Genomic DNA, 21626 nt, shown 5'->3' on the forward strand with positions numbered 1-21626 from the left:
TGCAAGGAACTGAAACTGACTCTGACCCACCAAAGCCAAAAGGGACTCTGGAAGGATTCTGGGTTCTCTCAGGCTTCAAGGGAGTGCGGGATCACCAGGCCACCTCACAGCCAAAGGGGAAAAACCTCTCCTCTTGACCGGTGTTTTTCCAACTTTCCCATGCACACGAACTACCTGGGGATCTGGTTAAAACACAGACTGATGCATGACACTGCTCCCAAGTGTTGAGTGAATGAATGTAACCAGCCTCTGTGTTCCTCTTTCCCTGGAAGAGGGCACTGGATGGGTCCTGCTCTGGCCAGGTGCCTGCCCCAAATTTCCAGTGGTGGGCCGGGCAGTAGAGGCGCCAACAACAGCCACGGCCCCAGCCCTGTTCCCAAGTATCCAGTTATTCCCAGAGAGGCGTGGGCCTAGGGATGGGCCGGCCACCCTAAGACAGGTTGACTACCGCTGCGGGAGCCGCACCAGCTCCCTGCGTACCCAGTGACCATCTGAGCTGGTGAAAGGTATCATCTTTCAACCTGGAAAGTGATTTCCAAGGGCCCAGTGCTGGGGGGGCAGGTGGAGGAGAGTTTAAATACCAGCTGTGCTCCTAATTTCCCCAGGAGGAGGCCTGGCCGCCCCTCCTCTATGTTGGGTGTTTGCCATTAAAAACAGACAGTATCATTTGGTTCAATAGAAAATGAATTAAAGGGAATTAAACGGCGGGGGCCATGTGACAAGCCCTGTCCCCCACTGTCTGAAGCCATTTTTCATCTTCCCCAGTGGGGAGCACCAGCTTGGGGGGTGTGGAGCTGAGCAGGGCTAGATAGATAAACAAATAACGCAAAAGACCCCCCTCCCTCCCAGGGGCAGAGGCTGGGGTGCGGGAAGCCCTGGGTGCCCGCTTGGGCCCTGTCCCTGCTGTGTCCCTTGGAGGCAGAATGTAGCCCTTGAGAGTCTCCCAGGGAACGGAGGGAAGGGAAACAAACAAGACAAGAACAAAAAATGATACACAGGCCTCTGAGACAGAAGGGGGGTCAGGCTGGCTGAGGGAGGAGATTATGGACCAGAGGGGCTGGGAGAGGGGGGACTCTGGCACCTGGATGTAGGGAGCGATTCTGGCTGTCCCTCAGCTGCACGAAGCAAGGCTGCTGCGGCCATCCGTGCTGGGGTAAGTGAGTCAGGAGGGCAGGGGTGGGGAAAGATGGGCAGAGAGGACTGGGGAGCAGTTAAGAGTGGGGGTCCTGGAACTAGACTGCCTGAGTTCAAATCCTAGCCCTGCCACTTACCAGCTATGTGCCCTTGGCAAGTCACTTATGCTCTCTGTGCCTCCGTTTCCACATCTGCAAATTGGGAGTAATAAATATCTATCTCATAGGGTTGTTGCGATGATTAAATTAGTTCATGCCTATGAAGCATTTAGAACAGCACTAAGCACACTGGCTACTTGTTACTGCTATATCTTATTATCATAGAATATTGATTATGTTATTACTGTTGGTCCCTGGGGGCATCTCCCTTGGCATCTGAAGACCTAGCCATAAGCCATAGCTCTGCCCCACAGACTTGCTGTATGACCCTGGGTAAGTGAACACACCTTGCTGAGTCTCGGGTTCCTCATCTACAAACCAGGAATAATCATCCTGGGACAGAGGGTGCTGGTGCCTCCCAAGGTCCGTTCTTCCCTTCCTCCTTCAAAATAAGAATCCTGATTTTTGCTTAAGTCTACTGGCACCCAGCTGCAAGAAGATGCTCCCCAGCTCCCATGCAGTGATTGTGCCTGAGTGGTGGCCAATGAGATGTAAGTGAAAGTGACAGGAGCAATTTCCAGGAATTGGAAATGCTCACCAATGAAGGGAGAGGAACACTAATGACAGCTGATGCAAAAACCCCATGTAAAATGGTAGCATGCAGAATCCAGAAGCATATAAAAAAGATAATCTATTATGACCACGTGGGGTTTGTTCTAAGAATACAGGGCTTAATAGGAAACCTACTAATGCCATTCTTCATATTAACAGATCTAAGGAGAAAAATCAAATGATTTTTGATCAAATTCAACAATCAGTTTTTACTTTCAAAATTTTAATAAACTGGACTTTATGGATAATTCCTTGACACAATTAAGCATTGGCCTCAGTCCCAAAGTCTATATCTTGTTTTATGGGGGATTGTGATGGTTAGTTTAATGTTTCAATTTAGGCTATGGTATCTAGTTATGCAGTCAAACACCGATCTAGATGTTGCTGTGAAGGTATTTTGTAAGTCTGAGAAACATCTACAATCAGCTGACTTTAAGAAGATTCTCCTCAATAGTCTTGAGGAGACTGTCCCTGCTGTGTCCCTTGGAGGCAGAATGTAGCCCTTGGGCCTCATCCAAACAGGTGAGAAGCCACAGAGCTCTGCAGAGGTCAGAATGTTCCACTTTCTTTAACAAGAACTGAAGGTAAAGGCTTAGGCTTCATCTTTTGTGCTGACATTGATTGGTAGAGGCTGTCTGGATTGCTGCACTGAGAAAGCTGTATCTGGGTAAAGCAGGGTCATGATTGTTTAGTGATTCCTGACACAAGCACAGGTTGGCAAATGGTAGCTCCTAGGGTGTTTGCCATCTCTGGATTCAGCGCTGCTCTAGGGATTAGTGGGCACCTGCGCTACAAACGTCAAGCAGAGCAAAGAAAGGACAAATCCTAGGGTTGTGTGTGAACATCTGATGCCTTGGGGTAAAACTAAAATTAGCCTCCTGATTTCAAAGAGTTAAGTTGGCCAAATTCACATCTGATGGCTTCCAGCACAGACTCCTGGCCACATTTCACTCCTTGGGGTCTTCTATTTCCCAAAGTATCTGTGTGCTGCAGAATACTGAGTCCCCCACTCAGACAAAACTTTCCTGCAAAGGCCAAACTAGAAGGAATTAGGAATGCAAATGAATTCAAACTCCTGACCAGGGTTAGCAACATTTTTCTTAAAGGGCCAGATGGTAAATAGATTAGGCTTTGTGGGCCACAGAGATTGTCGCCACTACTCAACCCTGCCATTGTAGCATGAAAGCAGCCACAGACAATACATGAATGAGCATGACTATGTTCCAATAAATCTTTATTTATAAAAATAAGCACTGGGTCCATAAGTTGTAGTCTATCTCTGAAGTAGGTTTTGCAGCATATTGTGCTCCTTAATACAAGGTTCCATGGTTAATAAGTTGAGAAAATGTCAGGGAAAACAAAGTGAAACAATTTTCTTGGCTGCAGGACTTCTCAGAGCCTTTACTGTGGCAAGTGGAGGATGAAGTTTAAAGCATTTCCCAAAGTCCTCTGACCATGGAACACCTTTTAACAAAATGCCTATCAACATCTCCCCAAGGCCCCAGAATCATAGTTTAGTAAATGGTATTTTCTTCCATCTGCTTTTGGTTAGATTCTGACTTTCTTGCTCTCCTTGAACTATAAATGGGTAAATGCAAATGCTCTCTACTTTCTTTAGAATAACAGTACCTAATAAACAACAAGGATTTACTGTATAGCACAGGGAACTATATTCAATATCTTGTAATAAACTATAATGGAAAGAATGAAAAATGGATATATACATATATATGTATAACCAAATCACTTTGCTGTACACCTGAAACTAACACAATACTGTAAATCAATTATACTAAAAAAAAAAAAAGCATAACTAACCAGCCATCATTTGACTTGTGTTATCTTAATCCTCACAACAATGTTGTGAGTCCTAATATTCCCATTTTAAAGATGGGGAAACAGGCTCAGTGAGGTTAATCAGGGTCCCAGAGGGTGAATATCTTATGGGCCTAATCTAATCACATGAGCCCTTTAAAAGCAGAAGGGGAAGTCAGGGAGATGTGAAGCACATTCTGGCTTGAAGATAGAGGAGGCCACGTGAACAGACCAGAATGTGGTTTCTGGGAGGTGACAGTGACCCCTGGCCAACAGCCAGCAAGAAAGCGGGGATCTCAGTCCTACAACCACACAGAACTGAACTCTGCCAACCTGAATAAGCCTGAAAGTCAGTTCTCCTCAAGAACCTTCAATAGGAGCCCAGCCTAGCTGACACTTTAATTTTGACCTTATGTGACCCTACACAGACAACACGGGCAAGCCCACCTGGCTTTTGACCTACAGAACTGTGAACTAATAAACGGGTGTGTCTTTCAGCCACTGAGTTGGTGGTAATTTGATAGGCAGCAATTGAAAACTAACACGGGTCCATACTATTGTGATCTCATTTTATAGGCGAGGAAGTGAAAGCCCGCAGAGGTGAAGGAACCCGCAGGGTGACACAGCTGGTAAATGGCAAAGGGTTTCTCAAACAGGAGTTGAACCCAGGCAGTCTGGCTTTTTACTGTTATGCTGTGTTTTACATATGTATTTGTCTGCAACAATCTCCAACATAGATGGTCAAGTTAAAAAAAAAGCAAGGTGGGAGCTGTGTATAGAATATTACTGTTTGATTACATGAAGATGAATAGGGAGAACATATACATGGGTCTGCTTGTATATGTGCATGGTAGCTATGAAAAGAGTCAAGGATGATATGATTATTTCCCGGGGAGGGGGAAATGGGTGTCTGGGGGCAGGACAGGGAAGGAGACTTTTCACCATATATTGTTTTTGGTGTTTTGACTTCTGAACCCTGTGATTGTATAACGCATTAAAAAAATGAAGTATCCTCAATAATGAGAGGAATGGGGAATACTTGGGAGACATATGAATAGGTGGAAAAACACTCTCAAAAGGGCCCAGTACTGTAGGTAAACTGGTTTGTGGGTATATTAATTTGCTAGGGCTGTCATAACAAAGTACCACAGACTGGGGGGCTTATACAACAGAAATTAATTTTCTTACAGTTCTGGAGACTAGCAGTCTGAGAACAGGGTGTAAGTCCCTTCTGGGAGCCGTAAGGGAAATACCTGCTCCACGCCTCACTCCTTGGCTTACAGATGACTGTTATCTCCCTGTGTCTTTACGTGGTCTTCCCTGTGTGGTGTGACTGTGTCCTAATTTTCTTTTTATAAGGACACCAGTCATATTAGATTAGGTCCCACCCTAATGACTTCACTTTGACTTAATTACCTGTTTAAAGACTCTTTCTCCAAATATAGCCACATTCTGATGCACTACGGGGTTAGGCCTTCAACATATGAATTTTTGCGGGGGACACAATTCAGCCCATAAAACGAACATTTAATCCAGGGTTTCTCAACCTTGGCACTACTGACATTTGGGACTGGGTAATTCTTGGCCTCAGGGGACTGTCCTGTGCACTGTAGGATGTTTAGCAGCATCATTGGTCTCTACCCACTAAATACCAGCACCACCCCCCATCCCATTATGACAATCAAAAATGTCTCCAGAAATGGCCAAACATCCCCCTAGTTGAGAACCACTGCTTTAACCCCTTCTAGCCCTGCTGTGTGGGAAGCTGCAGCAAGTACAACTGGCTCCTCCAGAAGTTCTGCACTTTTATACACAGAATGATGTACTGTGAGAACCACAGCTGAGACCTAGCAAACTCAGACCTGCCCTGGTGGAGACCTGCCTCTGCTCAGGAGGGGAGGGGAGAGAGAGAGGAATGACTTACCCCCAGGAGAGAACATGACTCAATCAATGGGAAACCACTTTGAGAGCAAAAGTGCTGGGTTCAGGGCCCAGGAAAGAGAGGGATTTTAATGGCACAAAAAGCCTCATGAATCCTCTTGGCTCTCACAACCAAGAAAACCACCTTTCTTGCTCTTGTCTGCTTCCCCCTGTACTTAAGAGACGAACCATTGGGGCTGAAAGCTCGTGGAATTGCGTCCTGTGGAAACCTCTCATTCAGGGGCTGGCTGTGCAGGCTGCACTAGGGGTCAGCTAAGATGATTTCAGACATGGGAAGGGCTTCCTCCTTCCCGTTCTTATGGGAAAAGACAGGAAGTTGGTCACATGCTGTGTTTTTTGGAGAAACAGGTCAGCTAAACGTTTCCTTGTTTCTGATACAGCTGGTCCTAGTATCCACTCAGCAACTGGATACCCAGCATTCTACCTTCTGATAACCTTAATGGGATAAAAACAACCATTTAAGAGATGAGGAAGCCAAGGGCTCCAAAGAGTGAGGTCACCTGTCCAAGGTCACATAGGTAGTAAGTCCAAGAACCAGGATTTGAGCCCAGTTTTGCTGACTCAAGGCCAGTTTTCTTCCTGCTGTGCAGTGTTTACTCATGACCCGCTACTGAGAGTTTTTAGAGAAGTACCTGCTTTTATATTTCTCCATCTGAAAAATGGGCAGAATGGCAGCTGCCTGCTACCTATGCTAGTGAGAGGTTGAACGAACCCTGCCCTAAGAATGTTCTAGAACAATGCTGTCCACTGGAATGTTCTACATCTGATTTGCTCAACACTGTGGCTATAGAGCAGTGCAACGGAGAGACTGAATTTTAAATTTAATTAATTTAAATGTAAATAGTCACCTGTGGCTTGTGGCTATCATACTGGACAGTGCATTTCTAGAATCTTAAAGCAAGAGGATTTCATTTTAACAAAAGGAAGGAGCAAAGTGGACAAGTCAAGTTTTAAATTATTACTACTATTAATGCTAGGAGTTGGGAGTGTCAAGAAAATTTTCCAGGACAAGAAAATTTGCTTTCTTAACTAGGTTCGGGTTAGGTTAAAACAAAAGTTTCACTCGCAGAGAATCAGGGAGTACACAAAGGTGAGGAGGGCGTCTTACTCGTTTTTATATTCTCAGGGCCTAGCATTGCCTTTGTAAGCAAATAAGTCCCAAATAATGTCCACTGGATTGAGGAGAGAAAGGGGATGTGTCTGAGAAGAACTCTACGTGGTGGGGTAGCAGCAGGCCTAGTTTTAACCCCCTAACAGGAAATTAACACGAGGCTCTTCATTCAGCCCGTAATATCCATGTGTCAAGACAGACCTAACAGTCCTTGTTCTCATGAGTCTATACTTGAATAGTGGGGACAGAAAATAAACACAAGACAATCCAATCATTTCAGATACTGGCACACGCGAGGAGGGAAATACAATGGTGATGGGGTAATGCAAACTGGGGACCACCACTCTGAACAGGGTGGTCAGGGAGGCGACAGAGTCTCAGAGGAAGTGACACTTGAATGATGGGAAGGGGACAGCCGTGGGAACATAGAGAAAAACCTCCCCAGGCGGAGGGAGCGGTAAGTGCGAAGGGCCTGAGAAGGAAGGTGCTGGCTGGTCCAGGGTGAGCCAAGGGAGAGGACAAGTCCTGGGTGATGAGGTTGGAGAAGTGGGTAGGAGCCTGATCAGGCAGGGCCAAGATGTATGAACTGTATAAGTTATCTGGATTTATGATGACAAGTGGCTGCTCTAGACACCCGGCCAGTGTGATGGTTTGGGACTGAGGTTATAGATCGGTGGCCGTCATTGTTAACCCACCCCCTTCTTGGCCGGCCAATGAGCATGGCTGTCCTGGGAGGCCCAGGTATGAGAAGATCCCGGACAGACCCTCTGGTGTCCAGGGGCACGTGGGAATCAGCGGCTCACCCAGCCTCACACATCAGGGACCGTGGGGCCATCAAGCAAACCCAAATACCAGAAGCCCTTCCAATATAATTATAAAATTAAAAACCAACCCACCCTCTCAGTGGATGGCATGGATGCGCAGGAAAGAGCATCTGTGCTGTGAGCCATTAGGGGTCCCTGACAGATGTGCTCCTCTCCCCCCTCCCCCCACCAGCTGCAAATGAAGACCCGTCCTTTTCTTCTGCCCAGACAAGGATTGATGAGGATTCGGGAGAGCACTCAGACAGGCAAGGAAAGGCTGTGAACCTTTTCCAAGCCTGCAATTTATCTTGAGGAGACTATTCACATCACTTTTTACAGGCTGGATTATGCTCTGACCTGGCACATTAATCTCGCCGAATAAAATAATAATAATCAGAAAAAGGGAGCTGGACAGTTGCCAGGGAGGCATTAATAACTGTCGCTCACACCTCGGAGGTGCAGGGAAGGGGTGCCACCTCCCATCCCCGGCCCCTGGCCCCCAGCGGTGCCCGTCGAAAGGGAAGGAAGTGAGGTAGCCATTGCCTGAACTTGGGGGAATTTTATAGAGATGGTGTACGGGGACATCGCTCCTCAGTCAACTCTGAGGAATTTTCCAAGCACATCCAGAGAACTTCCGTGGGAGGGAGTGTGGTCTAGTAACTCCCTCCCAGAGCAGGGGTTCTGGAATCAGACTGCCTGAGTTCAAATCCCCACTCAGCCACTCATACACTGTGTGACCTTGGGCTACTTCTTAACGCCTCACTGCGTTTGTGTTTTCCTCTGGAAAACAGGGATAAAACCAGCAACTGCTGGGAGTGTAAAATGGTGTAGCTGCTGTGGGAAACAGTTTGGTGGTTCCTCAAAAAGTTAAAAATAGAATTACCATATGACCCAGCCATTCCACTCCTAAGTATTTACCCAGAAAAACTGTGTTCAAACAGATACTTCTACACAAATGTTCAAAGCACTGCTATTCCCAATAGCTAAAAAGTGGAAGCAATCCAAATGTCCATCAATGGATGAATGGATAAACAGAGGGTGGTCTATCCACACAATGGAATATTATTCAGCCATTAAAATGGAATGAAGTGCTGATTTCTGCTACAGTGTGGATAAATCTTGAAAATATGATGCTAAGTGAAATAAGCCAGACACAAAAGGTCACATAATGTATGATTCCATTTATATGAAATGCCCAGAATAGGTAAATCCATAGAGGTAGAAAGCAGATTGGTGGTGGCCAGAGGGAAGGGGGAGTGACTGAATGGGTACGGGGTTTCCTTTTGGGGTGATGAAAATCTCTTAGGACTAGATAGAGGTGATGGTTGCACAGCACCGTAAATGTACTGAATGGCACTGAATTGTATACTTTAAAATGATTGCTGGGACTTCCCTGGTGGTCCAGTGGAAGACTCCACGCTCCCAATGCTGGAGGCCCGGGTTCGACCCCTGGTCAGGGAGCTAAGATCCCACATACCACAACTAAGCCCGTGCACCACAACTAGAGAAGCCCACAGGCCACAATGAAGACCCAGCACAGCCTCAATAAATAAACAAACAGACAAATAAATAAATAAATGTCAGTTCCTGAAGACCCACCGAAGCCAAAATAAACAAATAAATGTCAGTTCTAATTCATAAAAATAAAATAAAATAAAATAAAATGATTGCTGGTTAATTTTATGTTATGTGAATTTTACCTCAATTTTTAAAAAACCCACAAAACAAAAAAAAAAAAAAAAAAAAAAACCCCACAAAACAACAGCACTTGCCTTGTGAGACAGATGTCAGAGGGAAAAGGGTTAGAGCAGGGCCTGGCCCACGTGAAGGGCTGACTCCACATCAGCTGTTCCTATTGCCATCAGCGTTGTCACTCTGAGGTTTGCAATCTCTGGCAGGTTATTTAACTCTGCAGAGAGATATCAACAGTATCTACCTCCCAGGATTGCTAAGATTAAACAAGACGATGTCTTCAGTAGACTATAAACTCCATGAGTATGTAGATTTTTGTCTACTTTGTACTTTGATACTGACGTATCCCTGTGCCTAGAACAGGGCCTAGCACACCTCTGGCATTTAGTAACTATCTCTTGAACAAATGGCAGTGCTTAACACACTGCCTGACTCCTGGTAATTGTTCAGCAAGGTTTACTTGCATTTATTACTATTGGTCTGGTTGCTGCATTTCTTTGAAGGTTTGCTGCATGTTCCTTTCTAGCACAGGGAAGTGAGTACTACTTTGCCTTGTAGATTTTGGTGTCTTCATGACAGAGGTATCTGGACACCTACCATATATGAGAGGTTTGAGCTGAGCTGACAATGGAGTCTAAGCTCTCACTGAGGTTACAAGAGGAGGTGATAAGAGTTAGTGTAGCTGTCTAGACTATCAACTCATCCACTTACCCGTCCATCTACCAGCCTGTCTGTCCATCCTTCTAAATATCCATCCACCCATCTATCTATCCATCCATTCATCCATCCATCCATCCAAGTACCCATCCATCATCTATCTAAATACCCACCCATCCATCTACCCATCCATCTACCCACACAATCACTGGACTATCCACCTGTCCACATATCCACCAACTTTCCCATCTAGCCATCCAACGCATCCATCTACCTATATATCCATTCACCCATCCATCTACCCACCCAAACATATATACATACATACAATGAATGCTTCCGAGTGCATATCAGATGCTGGTGATCCATCAACAAAGAAACCAGATGCATTCATTTCCTGCTGTCACAGAGGTTACAGTCGAGCAGAGCAGGCAGACAATTAAACAAGCAATTACACTCAGGGTGGTGAGTGCTAGAACAGGGGAAGTACAGGATGCTGTGAGAGTCCCCAGTAGGGGCACCATACCTCACCTGAAGGGGCAGGGGAGGTTTCTAAGAGGCTGTGATCTGCAGGAGGAGCAGGAGGTGGTTAAGACACAAGAAAGGAAAAGGGTCTTTGAGGTAGAAGGGCAGCACACAGCTGACTCTGGAAGCTGTAAGGGTTAGTTACTCAGTCTCAGTTTTCTCATCTGGAAAATGGGGTTAGAACATCTACCACATGTCAGATTGGCACTAGTTGGTGTATGGAAGGAAATGAAAGAAGAAGGGTCTGGCTGAAGCACAGGGAACAGAGGGAAGAGGGGCAGGAGAGAGTGAGAGGAAGACTAAGGATGCTGGATAGGCAGGTGGGCTGCAAAGCCTCACCTGCGTCCTCTCCAGGCAATGACAACCCACCCCTCATTTCACCCACATACATAAAGTCTTTTTATGTTTGCAGCATCTCAAACGGGGTTTTGTAAACATCTCAATTTTCTAAGGGAAGAAACATGTTCAGGCACATGTAGTGACTCACCCAAGGCCCTGTGGCTGGAAAGTGGCAGGGTCAGGAATGGCCCAGGAATTCCGACATCCATTCAGTGCTGGGCAGATGATCTCCTGACGTGGCCATGGCCTTGGGAGTTGGAAGATGTGAATTCTGATTCTATAACTGACCAGCTGGGTGTTTTTTGGACAAAATATCTCACCCCTCTTTCAGCCACAGTACAGAGTAAGTGAAAAAATGGCCACCCAAAGATACCAGGTCCCAAGCCCTGGAAGCTGTGAATGTGACCTCATCTGGAAAAAGGGTATTTGAAGACACAATTAAGTTAAGGCTCTTGGCACGGGGAGAGTATCCTGGATTGTCTGGGTGGGGCCCAAATGCAGTCACATGTATCTGTATGAGACAGATAGAAGGAGACGTCATACACAGCAGAGGCCAGGTGACCGCAGAGGCAGACTGGAGTGATGCTGCCATGAGCTAAGGAATGCTGCCAGCTACCAGAAGCTGGAAGACGCAAGGAAGGATCCTCCCCTAACATCCAGCACCCCCCCCCACACCTCTGACACCTAGATTTCATTTCAGTGACACCGATTTTGGACTGCTGACCTCCAGGACTGTGAGAGAACAAATTTCTATTGTTTTCAGCCCCAGGCATGTGGTTATTTATTATAGCAGCCACAGGAAATGAATACATTGGGCCCTCTGTATCCGTAGGTTCCTCGTCTGTGGATTCAACCAATCTCACATAGAAAATCCGAGGATGCGGAACCGCAGATGTGGAGGACCAAATGTAAGGGACTTGAGCGTCCACGGATTTTGGTATCCGAGGAAGATCTTGGAACCAATCCCTCGCAGATACCGAGGGATGACGGTACTCAGCTTTTCATCTAGAAAGTGGTGATAATAATCTCTCACTCAGAGGGGTGTTCAGAGCCTTATATGAGTCAAGACATGGGAAAGAATCTAGCAAGAACCAGAATGCACTAGGCAATGAGTAACCATTCTCTGTTTTCCTTATCTTTCTCCCATACCCACTGTGAGGTACAGCTTGGGCCCCGAAGCTGAAGCCCTGGGCTGGAGTCCCAACTCTACCACTTAACAGCTGTCTGCCTCTGCCTGCTCAACCTTCCGTCTCCTCCTCATGAATGACAGGAACTGTACCTCCCTGAGAGGAATAGCAAGAGGCTACGTAAGGTAATTCATACATGAAGTGCTCTTAGTACAGTCTCAGGTACACAGTCGGTGCTCAATAACTGCGAGCCATTATTATTCCAGGCAGTCAGTGCGGAGCCAGCTTCCTCACATGCCTGGATTCACGTCTCCTGCCTTCAACCAAGTGCCACAACTGCTATGAAGGAAAAGGTTCGGGGCATCTAGAACCCAAGGGGCACTGAACCCAAGGAGGGGGTCATGGGAACCCTGATTTGTAGCTGGTTGGTCAGAAGTACAGGTGCCAACTTGGGGCTGGTGACTGGCATCTGAAGTGACAGGGGCAGTCTTGCGGGACTGAGACCTTATCCTGTGGGATCTGACACTATCTCGAGGTGGACAGTGTCAGAACTGTGTTAAACTGAAGGATACCCAGCCAGTGTCAGAGAATTACATGATGTGTGGAAAACCCACACATCTGGTGTCGGAGGTATTGAGTATGTGTGTGTACAGAAGAAACACAGGAGTGTGTTTTTCCTACACACCTGGCCAGTGATTTGATCAGTTGTCACTCAAGACAGATGGTCAATTCCAACCTGCTCTTCTGCCAACCAATGCCTGGCACAAATTCTGAGCTTTCTGACCTAACCGTGATGTCTTTTCCTCACACTGCTCAGTCCTCTGAATTACAATGATTATCCCCCAAGACCTCTTCATCCCAACACCTCCTGCAGGCCTCTCCCTAAGGTACACTCCAAAGAATCATTGTCACCAGTCTGCTTCCTGTGTCCATGGCAGGCGTCACTCATGGATCACAGAGTCCTTTTCTTCTGAGCCTCGGTACCCTCTATATAACATGCCCCAGAAGCCACAAAGAGTCAAAAACCTTTGAGAGCCATCCTTCCCTGGGAGAAGCAGGACCCAGGGCATGTCAATGTGCTTTTTTTCCTTCCTTGGGTGAAATTTAGATGAAAATTGCATCAAGGCCAGCTCTGAACAACAAAACTTAGTAAATGCACTTGGAGAGCAGAGGCGTGACAAAAAGGTGGTGACAATAAAGAATGATGCTCAGCTTCAAGGGATGACAAGAGGTGGGAGACAGGATATACTAGCTCAGGCTCTGTTCATTTGATGCACTGACATTAGCTCTGCCCAAGTCCAACCTTTCCTTCTCCAGAAGGCATCCTGAAACCCCTGCATGATCGGCGTGATGGGCCTACCTTGGACTTGACAGCCAGGATGATCTTGGGCAGGGCCACGACAAGGCACTTGAGGGCGATGGTGATGTACTTGAGCACAAAGTCTGCGATGCCCACGATCCACAGCAGGTCAAAGAAGTCCAGCGTCTCCAGGTTGGGCTTCAGGAATATGAGGCTGGGGGAGGAGTCAGAGAGTCAGGATGCTCACTTAGGGTCACTGGCCCTTAGGGGCCCTTCTACTCATTCTAGGAGCCTTGTAAATATTACCTGTAGAAAGAGCACTAAGCTGGGAGTCAGATATCTGTGCCCTGTTCCTGAATCTGCTATTAACTTGCTGTGTGACCTCAGGTGGGTATCTTAACCTCTCTGAGCCTCAGTTCCCCTGAGAGTTAAATGATGAGACTGGCCTAGAGCATCATTAGTTAAGGTCCCCTCCAGTTTTATGGGCCACAAAAGGCTTCACAAGAGGAAACAAAAGGAAGGAAGGCAGGCCGACCAATAACATGAAGGAGGGAGAGAGAGAGAAGGAGAGAGGAGGGATTTGATATGCAGATGCTGTGCTAAGCAATTTACTCACTGTATCTCATTGTCCTGCAGAGTGAGCACTGCTCATCCCCACTTTATAAATGAGGCACTGAAGTTTGGAGATGTGAAGTTAAGTTGCCCAAGGTCACACTGCATGATAAGCATATGGGCATCAGTATCAGACAGACTTGAATTTGAATCCAGGCCTCTCCATCACTGGACCCTAGGCAGATAATGTTCTCTCTGTAAGCCTCAGTGTTCTCATCAATAAAATGGGAATCGTTCCCTCCCTCAGTGTTACTGGTGGGATTCAATGAGATAATAGGTAGTGACAGTGATAACAACATCTCTACGGGGCAGGCACTGTTATCTACCCATTTTTCAGATGAGAAAAAAGAGGCACAGAAAGGTAAATGAACATGCACAAGGTCCTACAAATATGATGGAACGGTGGTGGATTCGAACCCAGGTGTCCCGGCTACAGTTACTGCTCTCAGTCCTTATTCCACAGCAGTACTACTCGGAGTGTGTAAACCCATTTTACCCATCCGTGACCAGGTAAGTCAACCTCACACTCAATTTCTGTACTTCCCTCACTGGGGACAGACAACAAGTCATTCTCGAATTGGCACTGAGCCATAGACCACATGCTGAGTAGCACTGCTCTCCATCACCTCTGTGGACGATGATGTTAATCGAATTGATAATATCTTGGCTTTCTACATCATGCTGGCCCTAGTCTACATGCTCTACATGTCTCAAGTCATTTCATCTTCCCAAAGGCTCTATGTGGTAGGCACTATGATTATCGCATCTTGAGCTGGGGAATCTGGAGCGCTTCGACGTGGAGTCACCGCCCACGGCATCTCAGCTAGAATGTGGAGCTAGGATTGGAACCAGCACCCAAACTGTGCTGGTCCCCTCGCTTTTCCTCCCGCCAGATTAGAGGCTCCAAGCAAAGGCCACTCCGAGTCCTGCCTGTCCACCAAAAAGCAGGGGACAGTGCACACAGCCCAGAGTGAATGCTTTCTAAACGCTTCCCACATACTCTGCTGGGCTGGTGGAAAACGGTGCAAACTGAGGCCCCCTGAGGAGAGCATCCTAGGAATGAACTGGTCTGTTTTTGTACTTTTATTTTTAAAAGTCAATTTCTATTTTGAAGAGCAAGAGTAGGGTTAAATCAATGAAAATAATCTATTTTTGCAATCTCTCATGATACCTTTGGTGTCCTTCCACATCTGAGCCCTGTCTCTGTGGGATGCCTTGTCTGCAAGTCTGAGTGGCATCCAACTTACGATATGGGGAGAGGCTGGCAGCCCTGAGCTCCCCTTTTTGTTTTTGCTCTTGTCCCTCCCTGGGCACAACCCAGGCTGGCTGGTTGACTTCCATGCCCTGCTTCTCTATTATGCATCTCTGATCGCAAAAGAAATGAAGATCTGCCCTCCACTTTCCATTTGATCTCAGAGACACCGATCTGTTAAATTCACCCACGTAGGTTTTAGTTCATTGTCTTAGAGTTTTTTCTGTTTTGGCTTTTGGAGCCAGAAAGATGCCCAAGTGTTTTTCTGCAGATTGATCACTAAGTCCACTTATTTCTAACGTACACTATGAACTTTAATGGATGGATACATTTTATTGTCAGTTTTCTGCCCCATTAGCCATCACCCCCAATAGACAAAGTAATTTATCATAAAAGAATAATATTATGATATGATTATGACATATCAAATGTTTCACAGTTTGCCCAGTACTTTTCACATATTATTAACATTTGGCCTCTCTAATAATTAGCCTGTGGGTGGGTAATGACCTTCAGGTGGGTAAGGCAGAAATTAACTTGCTCTCGGTTTCACAAATGCACGAAGGGCACAAAGCTGGTACGTGGCAAGACTAAGAACCTCTGACACTGGTCATCAGACTTCAAATCCTGGGATGATTCAAAGTCTCTGTTACCGACTGGGACTAAGGCTTATTAGAAAGGGTTTCATTAAGCCAAAGTTTCCTCACCTGTAAAACAGGGACAGCAATACCCTGCTGAGTGGGAGGGCAAAATAAGATAATGGCTATTGGTAGCATTTACAAACACACTCTAGACCACTGACATCAATAAGGAAGGAGGCTCAGCTCTGTTGCTTTTCTCCGAGGTCACTCTCTTTCTCTTTGTGTGCTGCCAGTTTGCCTCAGCACTGGTTTGATGAGGGCACAGAGGTCTGAGCCTGTGAATGTGATCATGCCCAGAGAATGGCATGAGCTGGAAATTCCTCCAAGGTTCTGGGAGACTCCATCTCCTTTACCCTCCCCCAGGACCTTGATCTTTTGGGCCAGGCAACTAATGCAGTGTGCGGGAGGCAGGTTGATGCCTTGGAACTAACTTCCCAAGTTGCTTTCATGCAACTTCGGGTGGCTCCAGAAAGTGGTGAAACGGGTCACTCCTCAAAGTCCATTTTTAAAACAGATGGACATGATCTGAAAGCTTGGCTTGAGTTTCAACCCTGTGCCAGAGACCATTACTGGCCAGTCCTCCCCCACCACGCACTATGTGGCTACTAGAAAATGCAAAATTACACATGCGGCTTGCATTATATTTCTATAAAGAATTATGCTCTAGGCACGTGTATATGACAACAGGGTGGGATGTGAAAGTTACAACATGACCTAGAGCTACTGCATTGTTCTCAAATGAAGGGGCTGTGGGTCCTGAGTCCAACAAAGCCCCCCACTTTCTCACTGGGGGTCAGACTTCCCTGCTCACCTGTTATACAGCTGCTGGGAACTGAACGTGTAGAGCACATACAGGGTGTTCCCCGCCAGAAAGGCTAAGATCCACAAAATGACCAGCACCGACCTCTTCTCCTAGAGACAAAGCAAGAGATCTGTGGAGATGCTGAAATGCCAAAGGTGCACCTGGCAGGATATTCCAGAATGTTCCCCGACAAAGGGCAACTTTTCCCTTTCTCAAAGGTTTGGAGGAAGCGGGGCTAATGGTGAAAGGAAGGGCGTTGGCATCTTTCCATCCCACTGGAACCTAAGGGATGGTTACAGAGAAGGTAACAGAAATGTGTGAACCTGCTTGGAGAACAATCCAGAGAGTCAGGAGGGCACCACGGTTAGCAAATCAGACTCTGGAGCTGGGTGGCCTGGGTGCAAATCCTTGGTCTATTATCTGGAGGCTGTCCAACCCTGGGCAATTACTTAAACTCTCTACATTTCTCTGTAAAATGGGTATACATTGTATCTCTCTTCTAGAGTCTGAGAATTAATGTACATGAACTGCTTAGAACGGTACCTGGCATGTAAGAAATGTTAGTTTACATTTACTGTTAGGAGCTGAGGCACAGAGAAACTAAGTAACTCTGGCTCAAGGGCACATGTTTTAAGCTCCAGTGCCCTCATTAAAAAATGAGGTTTTGGGACTTCCTGGTGGTACAGTGGTTAAGAATCCGCCTGCCAATGCAGGGGACATGGGTTTGAGCCCTGGTCCGGGAAGACCCCACATGCTGTGGAGCAGCTAAGCCTGTGTGCCACAACTACTGAAGCCCATGTGCCAGAGCCCGTGCTCCACAACGAGAAGCCACTGCAATGAGAAGCCCGCGCACCGCAACGAAGAGTAGCCCCCGCTCGCCACAACTAGAGAAAGCCCGCGTGCAGCAACGAAGACCCAACGCAGCCAAAAATAAATAAATAATTTTTTTTTTTTAAAATGAGGTTTTGTTAAGGATTAAGTAAACTTGATAAATGTAAACATTCAGTCTGGTACAGGCTCACATTTCAGGCTCACTAAATGGTAGGACTTGTTGTTCTGACTTTACAACCCAGCAGTAGATTCAGATCGACAGGTTGGAAACTTCTGTTCTAACTTTTTCCGGCATGGACCTTTGGGCTACTGCCCTGGACTGACCATTCAACATAGGGCCACATTTATAGGATTAAATTCAAACTCGTACACATGGATGTCAAAGCCCTTTGCAATCTAGCCCTGTTTCTCTTTCTCCAGCCTTGTTTCTGATTAGTCCCCAGGAAGACAAGCTGGGAAACCTTCTCAGTTGGCTGTTTCTCAGTAGTCTCTCAGCCTGACAGCAACCTAAGGAAATTTCTAGACGAGGCGTAGAGCAGGGCATTCCTGCCTGTGTGCCCTGGGATACATAATCAGACCCCTGTGCTGCTGACAAGCTGAAAAGCTTGTCTTTTCCTGGACCAGGGCGGCTGCATTGCTGGAATAAGATGAGGTCATAACTTTCCCAGTGTAACCTTGCCTGTGGTTTCGGTAAACGCTCCACTGTCTCCAGACACAGCTCAGTGCTCGACACACTGTTACAACACACATTTCCATAGTGTAGACAAAATAAATGCATCTCCATCCACCCATTATTCCAGGAGGGGTCAAGGTTAACGGCCTGAGAAACCACCTCCAACCAACCAACTGCTCTTATCAATGTGATTAATCCACTCGGCAGCCCTTTTTATGCCAATAAATAATAGATTCCGGTTTAATCCCCCGTAAATCCAAACCAAAAGTGGAAGAGAAAGGGAATTAGCAATGCTCCGAGAAGCCAGACTCTGAAGGACAAATGGGGTACTTCTCCAGTAGTAAGTTGAGATTCCTAAACTTACTAAGAGTCATGCAGACTCTCTTCCACTGAAATATACACAGACAGGCAAATCATCACCTGTGCCTTCATAGGGTTCAAAGACCCCTAGAAGCCTGTCCATGGATACAGGCATCCCCTTGCCCCTAAAATTCAAGTCAAGGCACCACGCGGATGTTACTGCATCTGAGAAAGAGCCACAGTCCCAATAGCCTCCACTATGACATTGAGCAACCTGCTGTTCTAATAGCAGCAGAAAGGGGTCTGCATGAAGAAGATGAGACTAAGGGTCAAGAAGAACCTCTGGCTCCATGCCCAACTCCAGACTTCAATGTGCTCATGTATCAAATAAAAACTGAGCTGGCATCTGTGCCTCATGGATGCCTAGGTGCTTCTGAGAAAGCAGATGACCCCAGAGCAAGGTCAGAGAGGATGGTGGCTATTATAGGATCACATGTGCAGCAGAAAACAGGCTTGTTAAAAATAGCTCAATTAAGTTGTTCCTATGAGCCAGGCACTGCACTAAACACCTTCCATGCACCATCTCATTTAATCCTCTCGATGGGTGTATGAAGTTGGTGTGGCAGTTCCTTTTCCAGAGGTGGCACCTGAGGCTGTGATCAGTGAGGTAACCCATCCAAGGGCTTGCAGGAGGGTGGAGGAGCTGGAATTTGAATCTGGGGGGTAGTACAGGCTCTGGGCTCAATGCCTGAGTTCATATCCTGATGCCACCCTTCACGCTGGCTGTGTGGCCTTAGGCAAGAAACTTATGTCTTAGCCAAGAAATTCTGGGCCACTATTTCCTCACTGGGAAAATGAGTTCAGAATGATTTTGCCTCCCTCCCAGGTTGCTGGGATGAAACTGCAAGAGGAGCTGTGTAATGGGTCCAGCACTGTGCTGGACATGGTTAGTGCTTGGCTGATACCAGAGGGCATTCGGGATGACGGTGGTGAAGCCGTACGGCCACCCAGCAGTGCCTGTGGGGCGGCCTTAACCATGGGTGTGGGTTGGAAGTGAGCTAACTGATTGAATGCCGGGAGGATAAGGGGAATGGGCCAGGGGCACATGGGGAGAGGCTGCTGTTGGAAGGGAGAAGGGTGGCACATCCGGGGATCTGCCCAGGGTGGGGGGCAGAAGAATGGCCTCCCAAAGGTGTTCCTGTCCTAATCCCTGCAACCTGTGAATATGTTAGGTTACATGGCAAAGGGCAATAAAGGTTGCAGGTGGAATTAAGTTTGCTAATCAGCTGACCCTGTGTGAGGGACAGTCTCCTGGATTATCCAGGAGGGTCCAATGTAATCACAAGGGTCCGTAAAAGTGGAAGAGGGAGACAGAAGAGCAGAGTCAGAGGGAGATGTGTCTATGGAGGGATGGTCACAGAGATACAACGTTGCTGGCTCGAAGAAGGAGGAAGGGGCCATGAGCCAACGAATGTGGGTGACTTCTAGAACCTGGAAAAGGCGAGGAAAGAGACTGTCCTCTGAACCCTTCAGGAGGAACATAGTCCTGTTGACACTCTGACCTTAGGCTAGAGGGACCCACTTCAGGCTTTGATCTACAGAACTGTGAGTAATCCCTTTGTGTTGTTTTAAGCCACCAAGTTTGTGGTCATTTGTTACAGCAGCCCCAGGAGAGTAATTTACCAGGTGACTCACCTTTAGAGAGACCTGTTCCCGGAGCGTGGAGTTGGCATAGGCGAAGGTGCTGGCCATCCCGATGCACACAGCAATGCCTGCAGGACAGAGGAGGGGCCGAGACCACCCACTTAGACTCGTCAGACCTGGCCTGGGCTTACTACGGACAATCCCTGGTCCCCTCGGGGTTGACACGCTAACCACAGAGGAGAGAGAAAAATCCCATTTCTGGGGCATTTGGGCTGCCATGTATATCACTGGGAACCCCAAGCCACTCTGAGAAGAGGCCTCTGACTTAGGGATGGGATTGAGGCCCGCCACTGTGGGCGTATTTTATAGAACCAGTTAGAAGCATGGGCTGTGCAGTCCGGTAAGACCTGTGTTCAAATCTCGGCTTGGACTAATCACTGCACCTCTCTGAGCCCCAGTTTCCTCCTCTGTAAAACAGACAGAATAATAACAGTACTTAACTCAAGGAGGGATACTGCTCACAGTGTACAATCTCTAGAAGTTAGGAAGTGGTGCCTATTATTCTTTCTACTTCCAAAAAGAATCTGAGGCGTGTTATTTGTAATAAAAGCATATGTAGAAAAAGACCACAACACCATAAGAAATTGAAGTTTCATGTTAAAGGGGAAAGAATTCCTAGCTGACAGGAAAACATGACCCTTGCAGAGTAGGGAAAAAGAACTGAATTTTATTCCACAATTTAGCAAGCTACTATCTTGGAATTCTCCCTAAATAGGGATTTTCGAATCCTACTTTTTGTTCCCTGTGGAAAGGATTCTGCTTTCACATGACATGCACAGTTCCCAAGCTTGGAGTTCACTTTTACTTTTTAAATAGTACGTGTATTCCAGGCATTCCTCCAGATCTTCTTTGTAAAAGATGTGTTTCTTCATTAAAAACATATAAAATCAAAACCAGTAACCCCACAATCTCTTCTTGTACTATTCTCTTTGATCAAACAAAAAAACCTGCCAACTGAGAAACAAAATGACCAAACTTGAGAATAAAAATTAGTGGTGAGTTTGCTGGAATTCAGGGTAAGGGAGAACACGCCAGGTTCCATTTCTAGGAATAAAAAGGGAGGGACTGACATGGTAGCACCCCAAAAAGGAAGGAGTGATCTGAGTCAGCTGGAACCCACCAGAAAGGGGCAAATGAGACACAAACGATGGCCTAAACTCCTCTAGATATTTCTTGTGGGATGTAATAAGCCATGAGACAGTAATTAGTACCGTAATTTCTACCATAAGATAAAAACAATAGCCTAAGCTCTCCAGGACACAGCAACATCGTGATCTAATAACAGTACGTAACAGATAATAACAACAGTGGACCAGAAACCACATTTATTGACTGTTAAGCGTGTGTCAGGTACTAGGCTAAGCACTTTATGAATCATTATCTTACTTCCTAATAATAATATTAGGTAGTATTTACTGAGCACTTGCTATGTGCAGGGTTCTATGTTAAGTATCTTACATGTATTAATAATGAATATAATAAAAATAATAATCTACACTTGCATAGCACTTACTTTCTGCCAGGCACTGTCCTAAGTGCTTTACATATGTTTACTCATTTAACCTCACTCAATCTCACGAAGGTAGATGCTGTTCATATACTATAATAGTATCTGTAACATACTATTAGAGTCTATGTATAGCTATAATACATATGT

At 46.4% G+C, this 21626-nt stretch overlaps 1 protein-coding gene across 1 annotated transcript in view; it reads right to left on the reverse strand.

Moving 5' to 3' along the window:
• Window positions 1-21626, reverse strand: part of RNFT2 (ring finger protein, transmembrane 2) — a 63946-nt gene that overhangs the window by 33732 nt on the left and 8588 nt on the right. The window contains exons 5-7 of the mRNA XM_022597978.2: window positions 19961-20037; window positions 16471-16571; window positions 13215-13368 (exon numbers count right to left, since the gene is read on the reverse strand). Coding sequence (XP_022453686.2) covers window positions 13215-13368; window positions 16471-16571; window positions 19961-20037 — 332 coding nt within the window. The remainder of the gene's footprint in view (window positions 1-13214; window positions 13369-16470; window positions 16572-19960; window positions 20038-21626) is intronic.

The sequence above is a fragment of the Delphinapterus leucas genome, chromosome 14 (assembly GCF_059928025.1).
Source record: "Delphinapterus leucas isolate spDelLeu-1000000601 "Yukka" chromosome 14, BTC_Dleu_Yukka2, whole genome shotgun sequence".
Lineage (NCBI taxonomy): Eukaryota > Metazoa > Chordata > Mammalia > Artiodactyla > Monodontidae > Delphinapterus > Delphinapterus leucas.